Source organism: Coptis chinensis, chromosome 9 (genome assembly GCF_015680905.1).
Source record: "Coptis chinensis isolate HL-2020 chromosome 9, ASM1568090v1, whole genome shotgun sequence".
NCBI classification, from domain to species: Eukaryota; Viridiplantae; Streptophyta; class Magnoliopsida; order Ranunculales; family Ranunculaceae; genus Coptis; species Coptis chinensis.
Window position 1 is genome coordinate 42,656,565 of NC_141464.1, and position 10,384 is coordinate 42,666,948.

General features: G+C 34.7%; 2 protein-coding genes across 2 annotated transcripts; both read left to right on the top strand.

Annotated features, from left to right (window-relative positions):
* The first annotated feature begins 405 nt into the window (after nt 1–405).
* On the top strand, nt 406–6,896 carry LOC147476134 (uncharacterized). Its single transcript, XM_086585639.1, has 8 exons — nt 406–513; nt 895–1,040; nt 2,628–2,684; nt 2,776–2,897; nt 2,992–3,082; nt 3,757–3,892; nt 3,976–4,133; nt 4,681–6,896. The coding sequence occupies exons 1-8, from the start codon at nt 406–408 to the stop codon at nt 4,793–4,795; spliced, it is 933 nt and encodes a 310-aa protein (XP_086441765.1). The 3' UTR covers nt 4,796–6,896.
* A 653-nt stretch (nt 6,897–7,549) lies between these two features.
* Nucleotides 7,550–10,132, top strand: LOC147476135 (protein SPIRAL1-like 1). Its single transcript, XM_086583145.1, has 6 exons — nt 7,550–7,665; nt 7,786–7,844; nt 8,316–8,630; nt 8,863–8,969; nt 9,096–9,391; nt 9,896–10,132. The coding sequence occupies exons 5-6, from the start codon at nt 9,130–9,132 to the stop codon at nt 9,976–9,978; spliced, it is 345 nt and encodes a 114-aa protein (XP_086439271.1). The 5' UTR covers nt 7,550–7,665; nt 7,786–7,844; nt 8,316–8,630; nt 8,863–8,969; nt 9,096–9,129; the 3' UTR covers nt 9,979–10,132.
* Nucleotides 10,133–10,384: the final 252 nt, after the last annotated feature.

A 10,384-nucleotide genomic window follows, 5' to 3' on the forward strand; every position in this document is an offset into this window, starting at 1 on the left:
CTGGAACTCTTACACAGTAGAGAAGCCTTTGGTAGTTAGTACGATGCTGTTTTCAGACATGGCTATTCAAGAATTTTGTGACATGGCTGCTATTGCAGAGGTAGTCTCTGTTTCTAGCTACTCCTTCTCTTATCATTACTTGCTTTGTAAGGGAAAGGGGAATAGTTGTTTTGGATTACCATTTATTTGTTTTTTTTTTCTTTAATTTTCAAATCAAACAGTAAGCATCCTGTCGCAAAAGCTATAGTGGCGCATGCTAAGAAGCTGCATCAGCAGTATAGGCACGTAAATGTAGATAAAGACTTCGAGGTGTACCCAGGGTCTGGGGTGGGCGGCATGGTTGGTGAGAAAATGGTATTGGTTGGGAACAAGAGACTCATGAAGGTTCATGAGGTTTAGGAGTACATGTCAGATAGTGAGCACCTTGCTCGCACTTGCGTGTTGGTTGCTGTGGATGGCATGGTTTCTGTATCATTTGCTGTGACAGATCCTGTAAAGCCAAAAACTGAGCGTGTAATTTCATTTCATCAATGACTGAAAACTGGATATTACCTATCCGGTGGCTATTGTGGAATAGGTGTCATTTGAACAATGTTCTGAGGCAGATCATCCTGGCCACATCAATTTTCTGCTATTTTTCTTCTTCAGTTCAGTTGTAATGAAAATGAAAATTAACTCAATTATGAACCACACATTGAATAATATCTGTATAGCAATATTGTTTTCAAATGGAGCTTATGAGAAAAAAATTGTCCTTCTATGGCTTACACATTTACAACGACTAATGCATCCTTTTGTGTATAAATTCTGTTTCCATCAGCATCTATAGTGCATAATTTTCACTAGCAAAAAGAGATCCGTTCTTTAGAAATGGGTGCTTGGTTTGTTATCCAGCAAGTCTTAGCCATGTTGGTGGTGACCATGGCTTTCTTGGGTTCTATATGTGAGGCCAAATGTGAGTTTCAAGCTATCTTCAACTTTGGTGACTCCAATTCTGATACTGGCGGTTTCTCAGCGGCTTTTCTGCCAGTCTATTCCCTGTGAAATGACTTACTTTAAGAAATCGTCAGGCCGGGCTACGGATGGGAGAGTCATTATTGATTTCTTCAGTAAGAATTTATTGTTTTTTTGAGTTCTCTTTCCATTAGAAAAATTGTTGTTTCCGCGATCTTTCGGGCGCTTGGGACAGAATTACCCGGAGTAAAGGACATGTTGCTATGGGACTTATTGTTTCTCATTTTTGAAATTATCTACGCCAAGTAGCAAGTAGTATCGTAGCCATATGGGTTGATTTTGTTTAGACCATACTAGAAAATGGCCCAGTCCAGTCGTAAGCTTTAAGTAATTTATTTACAACCGACCTAGCAATTCTACCCTGAAAGTCGGGTTTCAAATTGAAGCGGTTTCGTCTCACTGTAATTAATACCCAAGTAAGCTCTCTCATATAATTAAAATCATCCTGTTTTGATTTCTTGCATCATTCATCTTTAAGAACAAATATTTGTATGTATGTATAAATTCTTTTAGATTAGTATGTTTTATGTTTTCATAACAATTTCTATTTATTTGCTCTACCTGACTGTGATGACATGACTTCTAGAACAAATATCGTCACTTTACCATTAACATGTTTTCTGTTTATCAAATTCTGTGGTTGGAGTATTGGACACAACTGAATCCATTGGTACATGAAAGGCATTGTTTATATTCAACTCCAACACTGCTGCTATATACTTGGCAGATGAAACTAATATTTGTTGAATTGTTGCAGGGTCATGGATAGTAAAGATAAGGAGTATTGCTATATGATACTTAGAGTTTGATCTTAGAGATCAATTTATATCTTTAAACTTTTGAGAATTGATGCTAGTTTAAACTCAAATTACATGTCTGTCTTTCACTATTGTATAAATGTTTGATATAGCTATTTCCAATTAAGTTGGCTTTACGTATGTTAGTATAACTACAATACCTACAAGAGCTAATCTTTCATTATGTGTAGGGACTTCTGCAAATGGCACATGTTCAACATCATTGCATTGCAGATATTGACCCGACTGATAGAGAGTGGAAAATAATGGCTAGAGTCACTAGATTATGACAAGCAGTTGACTACACTACAGATGAAGTAAAGAGTCTAGACATGCTGCTTATTGACGAACATGTACGGATAGTTGCGTAACCTTCTATTTTTTTTTACTCACTATATATAACATTGTCTGCACTTTTCTCAGGGACCAAATACATGCAAGAGTTGATAAATCATTGATGAACAAGTTCAAACGCCACATAGTTGAGAACGAGATTTACTCTCTAGATCGATTTTCTTTGTTAAAAAACGACAAGAAATATAATGTCATACCTGGAAAGTATATTATTTGTTTCAACTGGTACACCAGCATAAAACCACTTAAAATCAAATTTATGAACTTTCCAGAACATGCATTTCCATTTATCAGTTTCGATCAAATACCATCAAAGATTGACAACAAAAATCTTTCAGGTAAATATCTATAAAAAAATATTTTAATAACTATATCCAGCATCATTCTAATGTTTTATCCTTTTCTCTTTTCTTATAGATGTTGTTGGACGCGTGTACAAGTGAAATAAGCTAAATAATATAGTGGAAAAAAAAATGGACATAAAACTGTTGTAAGAGTGATTAAACTCCAAGATGAGGAGTAAGTGATTTCATTCCAATCAAATAAAAAACTTTCTATATATCTCTCTTGCATCTCCCATGTGCTACTTAATTGTTTTTTCATTATATAGTGGATATGTATTGAAAATCACATTGTGGAGCAACTCGGCAACGCAATTCGATGATGATGCATTCAAAGATAATTCTAACGCATCAGTTTTAATAGTGACTTCTACAAGCGTTAGATATGATGGTATGTTTGTTCAGATCAAACTCAACATTCGTATTGATCAATTTCTATCATATTTTATTATTGTTTAACTTATCCAAATCTAAACATGTTACAGACGAATATCATGAATATGTTTTGTCGTCTACGGCTGCAACAAAGCTATATCTAAATTTGCAAATTTCACAAGTTACGAACATCATAAACAGGTACTCTTCCTGATGTTCTTGACATAAATTATATATATTGAATACATATGCTTTTGGGTCTGCCATATATGCTTGTGCTCGATTAATATATTACTTTTTCTTTATTCTAATAATTGTTTATTTAGTAATATACATGAGAAGTGAGATGCTCTTTGCAGGAGAATAATGCAAGTATAGGTTGTTCTCAGAGAAAAACTAACTTGATCAGTGATATAATTATTGATCTTCTCTAAGTATTTGAACCCTATCATCTTTATTTAGTTGCCTAAATACATGAGATTAGCACAACTTGTATAACTTGCATTATTGCATTTTTATTCATCTCAGGGAAGCCAATACACTCACATCCTACAGAACTCGACTCATTGCAACCTTTTCATGTTATAATTATATAAATAGGAAAAATGGTCTGACTTGCGATTTCCAAATAGGAAAGCTCTTGGTGCTCTAAGTTCGCTCCACTCTTTCAACTATAATTGGAGCTATTTTTCTCTGTTTCATTACAAAATTTTCCATGTGCATAAACTTCAATAGCAATTTAGTTAGAGATGCCTTGGGCACATACTACACCTATGTAATATTCAACTTACTACTCAAATTTCAAATTCAAGTACGAAACCTATAATCCTCAGCTATACTCCATTTACTATCAAGAAAATTTCATTTTTCTACAGTCTAGTACCAGCTCAAAGTAAATTTCTGTTGCAAGGGCCTCTTCAACCACCATCAAGTATCGCTCCACAACCGTTGTCCCAAAACAAAAAAACACTATCAGATGTAATTGCCTCAACTAATGATGCTTCATCACAGGTACGTCATTCAAGGTATATTAATCTACAACTTTTATTTTTTACATATTCCATGCCCCGTTTAACAATCCATCATATTTACAGCAAAACCATTTCACCTGTGAAGCAATTATTTCCAAAATACTTCATGACAAGAGATGGACTTACAATGCATGTCCACATTTAGATTGTCTGAAAGCAGTTAATAACACCAGTAACAGTTACAGTTGCACAAACCACGGCATTGTATCACCAGAACAAAGGTAAATTATAACTTTTTTAACTACTTTATTTATATGTTATAATTAATCTAATATTGCGTAGGTACCAACTACGAATGGAGATAAAAGACGAAACGTCTACCGTAAAAGTTGTAGCATTTCGAGATGAAGCAATGACACTCCTACAAAAAACCGAAAAAGAACTGGCCCACATTGAATCACAGATGCATATATATATATATATATATATATGTCTCTTACTTTGAGCACATACATCCAATTGCATTTTAAATTGTGCACATTCAATATTTTCAGGAGAATGGTACAGAGATTATACTACAACTGTTCCAAAATTTGGTGGGATATAAGGCCATGTTTAGTATAAAAATAACAAATTTCAACAGACAACACAAAAATAGCTTCTTCACCCTTTCAAAGGTCTCTCCAATCATAAATGATTCAACAAGTAATGTAGCACCAAATCTGAATGAAAATGTAAGTGCAACACCTTTACAATTTGAATTGGTTACTATAAACTTTTGTCATCTCTATCATGTATATTCATACAAATCTCTTTTTCCTTTGGCAGTGAGTACATCTGCTATGTTGAATGCTTTAACAAAGAACTTAACTGCAAGACCCAGAAATCCACTTGGCTTCACATAACTAGCTTTTGTCCATATCGTTCTTTTCTTCTTTTGTAATGTTTCAACTAATTTTGACATGTATAGATGATGATTTTGGTTTTAAAGTATATAATCAATCAACTTTTTTGGCATTTCTTCGACCTTTATCTTTAATTATGACCTTTATCTTTAATTATGGCTTTGTACCCTATTTTTCTTCAATGCAGGTGCAATCTATTCTTCTGCATTTCTTTCATTTAATTATTTCATAGCAATGCTATATTAACAGGTTCTCAACTCCCTTAACTGATCTTCACGCCCCATATAGGACTTGGTTTAACGTGCAACACACGTGCATAATGCTAGTTTTATTGAATGCTTGATCAGACAAATGACCAAGTCGTTGATGCCAAATGGTCTTTGAAGTTCTTTCTCCAACATATGCAGAAGAAGTAGTTCCTTTATTCATGTAAAAGCTAATGAAGAATGAGATGGATGTTGAATTGTTGATGAGATGCAGTTGAAGGATTGAGGTGTTGAAACTTGATAGGATAGAGACCATTTTCATGATTCCCTTGTAAAAGGATCTTCCCCTTCACATTTTCCTCCACAGCAAAATGTTCAGGAGTAAAAGTGATGCTGTAATTATTGTCTTTAAGAAACTTATGTACAAACAATAAATTTTGAGTAATGCTAGGGACATGCAAAATGTTCCATTCCCAATATGCACTTTGTCAGATCCATTGTAGTCTTGATGCATGTTGAGATTTGAGAGATCCGCAGTTATATGACTTGTGGCTCCAGTATCTGCAATCCAGTGTGAGTCATTCGTTGGATTCCCATAAGCATGATAGGCATTGTAAGCAGTAGGAGTATTCTCATAAGCAGTGTAGGCATTTTCATTTGAAGAACTTCTATAGATTGTGTGTTCATGTCTTTGTGACTGATTCTGAGCTGCCATAACTTGTAGTTTTGCTGGTGGATGCCTTCCTTGATATGAGTGGTTCATTCTATGATAACAATCAATCGCAATATGACCAAGTTTACCACAAATCTGGCACTGTGGTCACTGAGACATATTTGGATCACATTTGTTTTGAACTGGATAGTTGGTTGGAGTCAAGGGAGAAGGATTTGAATATGAACCTCTCTAGAAATATCCTCTTCCCTGATTGAATGACCTTCCTCTGCCTCTGCCTCTGCCTCGAAAAGATCCTCTGCTATTGTTGTGATACTGATGACTAGTGACAGAGAAGGCTTGAGATGAATTTAACAACACATTGTTATTATTTTCAATCATATTCAGCTATTCACTTAGAAGTAGTGAATGTATCTCCTCAAATGTGATATCAGTAGGTCGAGTCCTTATTGAAGTATTGAATGGGTTGTATTCAGGTGGTAAACCTCGCATCACATAAGCTACTAAGTCATTGTCATGTACTTGATAACCAGCAGCTGCTAGAGCATCAGAGATCGATCTCCTTGATTTGCTGTAGAAACTCAAAAATTGTAGATGTTCCTTTCTTTAACAGAGAGAGTCTATTCTTAAGCTGAATGACATGAGACCTTATACATGTTGCAAACCTTCTTTCTAGAGCAGACCATAGTTCTCTTGAAGTTTCAATACCAATCACATATGGGAGCACAGATTCACTGATAGTGGTACTTAACCAAAAAGTATGTTCTGATCTAATTTTCACCAAGCATAGTGTTTAGGATCCTTCAAAATAATTTCTCCAGACTCATTCAAAATGTACTTTCTTGGACAAGGATTTGATCCATCAATAATTCCCAACAAATCATTACTATGTAGTATTGGAAGAAATAGTGATTTCCATAACAGATAGTTGTCTTTTGTAAGTTTAATAGGAACAAAGTGAGTTATGTTTAAAGAATTCATTGAAAGAGATGAGGTGGAAGATGACGAACTTGAATCAGTAGTCATGTTTTTTATGAATCGAATTTGAACTCAATGAAGAATGAAGATGATAACTAGTAATCTTGAACTGAATTAAAAAACTAAATGAAGATTTGAGTTTGATACTTGTTACCTAATTGAATCTTATTGATTCAATTGAAAAGTGATGTAATGAAGAACCAATAAGATTTGAAAGCTTTATACCATGTTGAACTAATGAATGAGAATTGAGGATCAAGAATTTTTCTTATTTCATTGATTGATTTCACTAGTTACATCACTCGTATTTATAGACAATATTTACAGAGAAACAGAAATCAGTTATAGGGAATATTCAGTTATTCTAACTACTAACAAACTAATAACAAACATTGCTGACTGTTCATATAGACAAAATGGGTAGATAAAGAGTGGTCAGGATCGCATGGGGATCTGAGTTGGATAAAAGACACGTGTATGGCTTAGATTGTTTTGAAACCTAATTCTCAATGATTTTAAAATGTTCTTTAATAAGTTAAATATTTTGTAAATGAATTAAATGAATTATTACGCTTCATAAATGAATGTGCCAGCTAAAAGGCGCTTACGGCATTTGAAAGGCTTACTTTAAGAAATAAAATGTTATCTCCAACGGCAATAGACTTCCAGTGCATTTAAATTCTCTCTAAATTCCTATTGACCCACAAAATTTAGTTGGCCTAATTCGTATTTAATTTCCACGCTATAAACGGTTTACTAATACATGCGTTAAATATGCTTTATTCAGTCATTTGCTCAACGCCTTGAGCCCAGCCCAAAAAAAAAAAAAAAAAAAAAAAACAACAACAACAACAACAACAACAACGAATGAACGAATGAAAACACTTGAGGAAAAGGAACGGTCTCCCCCGCTAATTAAACTTTCTTTATATGCCATTAAGACTCTCCCTCTCTTGGTTAAAGACCCTTCTCAAGCAAATTGATGATCCTGTTTTCTCTTTAGCCTTTGCAGTCTCAATACATAAAGTTCCTTCTGATAAGCAACGACTCAGTAAGATCAATTTTTTATAGCTCCTCTTTATATCTTCTCCTCTTTATAGCTCTAAAATTCTGTTTGATTGTTCTAAAGAAATCCTTGATTCTTCTGACTTAATAAGGATTGTTGATGCAGTTATTATTCTTCCCTGATGGGGAGAAACTAACCCCTTGAATAAGGCATTTTTAAATAAGGTACTGAATCCCAAACTCTTATCAAATCATCTATAGATTATCTATTTACATTCTTCTATCAGAAATGTTACTCACTTGCATCATATATTTGTGAATTAGCAGGGAATTTGAGTGGGTACTGGGGTGGATTGAATCATTGCCGGTTGTTTCCATTTTTAATTTCTCTTTTCTTTCCCATGAGTTGATTGTATATTATTCTTTTTGCTTGAATTTTGAAGGCTTTGTTAATTTCTTATGCTTACTAGAACATGTTATGTTAATTTTATTAAATTGAAATTAATTGCGACTTCAGAGTGTTGAATGTGGACTGCTGTGTTTAAATTTGTTACTTTGTTTGTTACTTTAGTGGGTTCAACTATAACTGTTGTGTTTCATGTGTTCTACCACCGGTATGCTTTTTCATTTTGTTGTATTAATTATAATATTAGTGATAGGCACGAGACTGATAAATCAAGCAATATGTGCTTCCAGCAAGTATTCTACTATTCAGGTTGCCTTCGATTAAACCCAAACTTATATGATTGCGGAAAGGTCTGCCTTGGCCTTCTGAACAAATGGCAAGGAAAGAAGTAAGAGCACTGGATTCCAGGGACATGCACTATGTTACAAGTTTTGCTATCTATCCAAGCTTTGGTGCTAAACGAGAAACCTTACTTCAATGAACTTGGACATTAAATGACGACGGCGGGTAAGAGAGAGGGTGAAATGCACTCCCAGGATTACGATGAGAACATTTTTATCTTTTCCTGCAAGACAATGTTGTACACGCATAGGAGGCCACCCAAGGTAAAACTGCATCACATTTTCCAAATAATTGCTTTGGTGTTTCTTAGTGATTTGGCGTTTAGCTATTACGATCTCTTTTCTCTATCTGCCTAAAGTTATTAACAATATTTTTTCAAAACCATCGAATTGTAAATTACCATTGGGTTGCAGATCCTCTACGGGACAGTGTTTTTCCCCCCTATTTTCCTTTTATTCATTTGTGCATTTTCTTTTTTCGTTGTTTCCTAACCAGGATCCTAATTCTCCAGAGGGAATTATACCTGGTCACTGTTTTTTTCTCAGTTTTGTTCCAGAGGGAATCCCTTTTCTTCTCTCATTTCAGATCCAACACGAATCAAGGTACACAAACACTAGATCTTTGTTTTTAGCATTTCCCTTGATTAGATCCGCGTTACAATGTTTGAGTTAATTTAATTTAATTTTTGTTAGATATGTTAATATTGATTTTTGGATCTGTTAATATAGGGAAGAAAGTTTGTAGATTTATTGTTAGAGGAAAATGGGTCGTGGAGTGAGCATTAGAGGGGGACAAAGTTCTTTGGGTTATTTGTTTGGGAGTGGTGAGGCTCCGCCTCCAAAACCCTCAACTCCACTTCCTCAGAGGGAGGCACCAATACCTATACCTGCAGAACTTGTTGTTCCCAAGAAGTTTGCTTCACCACCTATGAATAATGCTAAGCAGATTCCAGCAGGCATTCAAGGGAGCCAAGCAAATAATTATTTCCGAGCTGATGGCCAGAACACTGACAATTTTATCACGGTATGCTCTTCATCTCATGCTTTCAGTATCATTCATATTATATCCATGTCTGGTGGACAATGCATTTATTGTATCTATAATTTAGTATGTTCATTAGTCTGTCTCTTTGGTTTCTTAAAGGAAGAACTCATTGTTTTATTTAGATAGAATAGATTGAGTTATTAGTGAGTGGATGGTGTGCAACAAGATCCATTCTTCCAGAAAATCAATTGCAAGGTAGCATGTGGACTTGAGATAGTGAAGTATGGGACAAAAATGTACTGTATCATTGAACAAACATGCATTACCCGCCTGTTTGAAGATAACTAATAGAAAATGTACTCAATAAAGATAACTTATCCAATAAGAAAAGAAAAAGAAAAATGTCTGGATAACGCACAAAATGTGTTATACTCTTAAAATTGCTATTGCTTATCTTAAATTTGCTGAGTTTGAGTTGATTGTGTATTCGCGATATTTACTTATTTGGTTGCACAACTTAGTGATGTTTTTTTCGTAATGCAAAACCGACCTTCAACAAAGGTACATGATGCTCCTGGTGGGGGATCTTCCCTTGGTTACCTCTTTGGAGATGGTAGTAGTAAATGAGCCAAATAAGTCTGTTGGTGTTGAACCTGTTTATTATCCGGATTTCATAGATAAAAGTGTTTCATCTTATAATGTAATATATGATCCTATTGCTGTAAAACTGGTGTGTCATGATTTGCTCAATTGAAGAGACTTCTGCAATTAGGTGCAAGAATATTGTTTGGAAGATGCAATGATTATGAGTGGATCAAGTCCTATTTTCCTTACTATTGTCCTTTATATTTCTTGCCAGTCTAATATGAGAAGTTGCATACGCCGTGCACCACATTGTAGTAACACTAGAAATCAAAAGTACATCCCCTCCGCTGGGTTTCATGGACATATAAGCAACCAATGGTACTCCTGAATACAACGTGCACGACTAGCAGCAAACGTGACATTCAATTAGATTGCCTCATATTAATGT

Bases quoted from the DNA above. Each gene is read 5' to 3' on its own strand.
- LOC147476134 (XM_086585639.1), top strand. From the start codon at position 406: ATGTCAGATAGTGAGCACCTTGCTCGCACTTGCGTGTTGGTTGCTGTG. The intron at 2,898-2,991 runs GTATGTTTGTTC...AACATGTTACAG, and splicing joins TACAAGCGTTAGATATGATG to ACGAATATCATGAATATGTT. The intron at 3,083-3,756 runs GTACTCTTCCTG...ATTTTTCTACAG, and splicing joins GTTACGAACATCATAAACAG to TCTAGTACCAGCTCAAAGTA.
- LOC147476135 (XM_086583145.1), top strand. From the start codon at position 9,130: ATGGGTCGTGGAGTGAGCATTAGAGGGGGACAAAGTTCTTTGGGTTAT. The intron at 9,392-9,895 runs TATGCTCTTCAT...TCGTAATGCAAA, and splicing joins CACTGACAATTTTATCACGG to ACCGACCTTCAACAAAGGTA.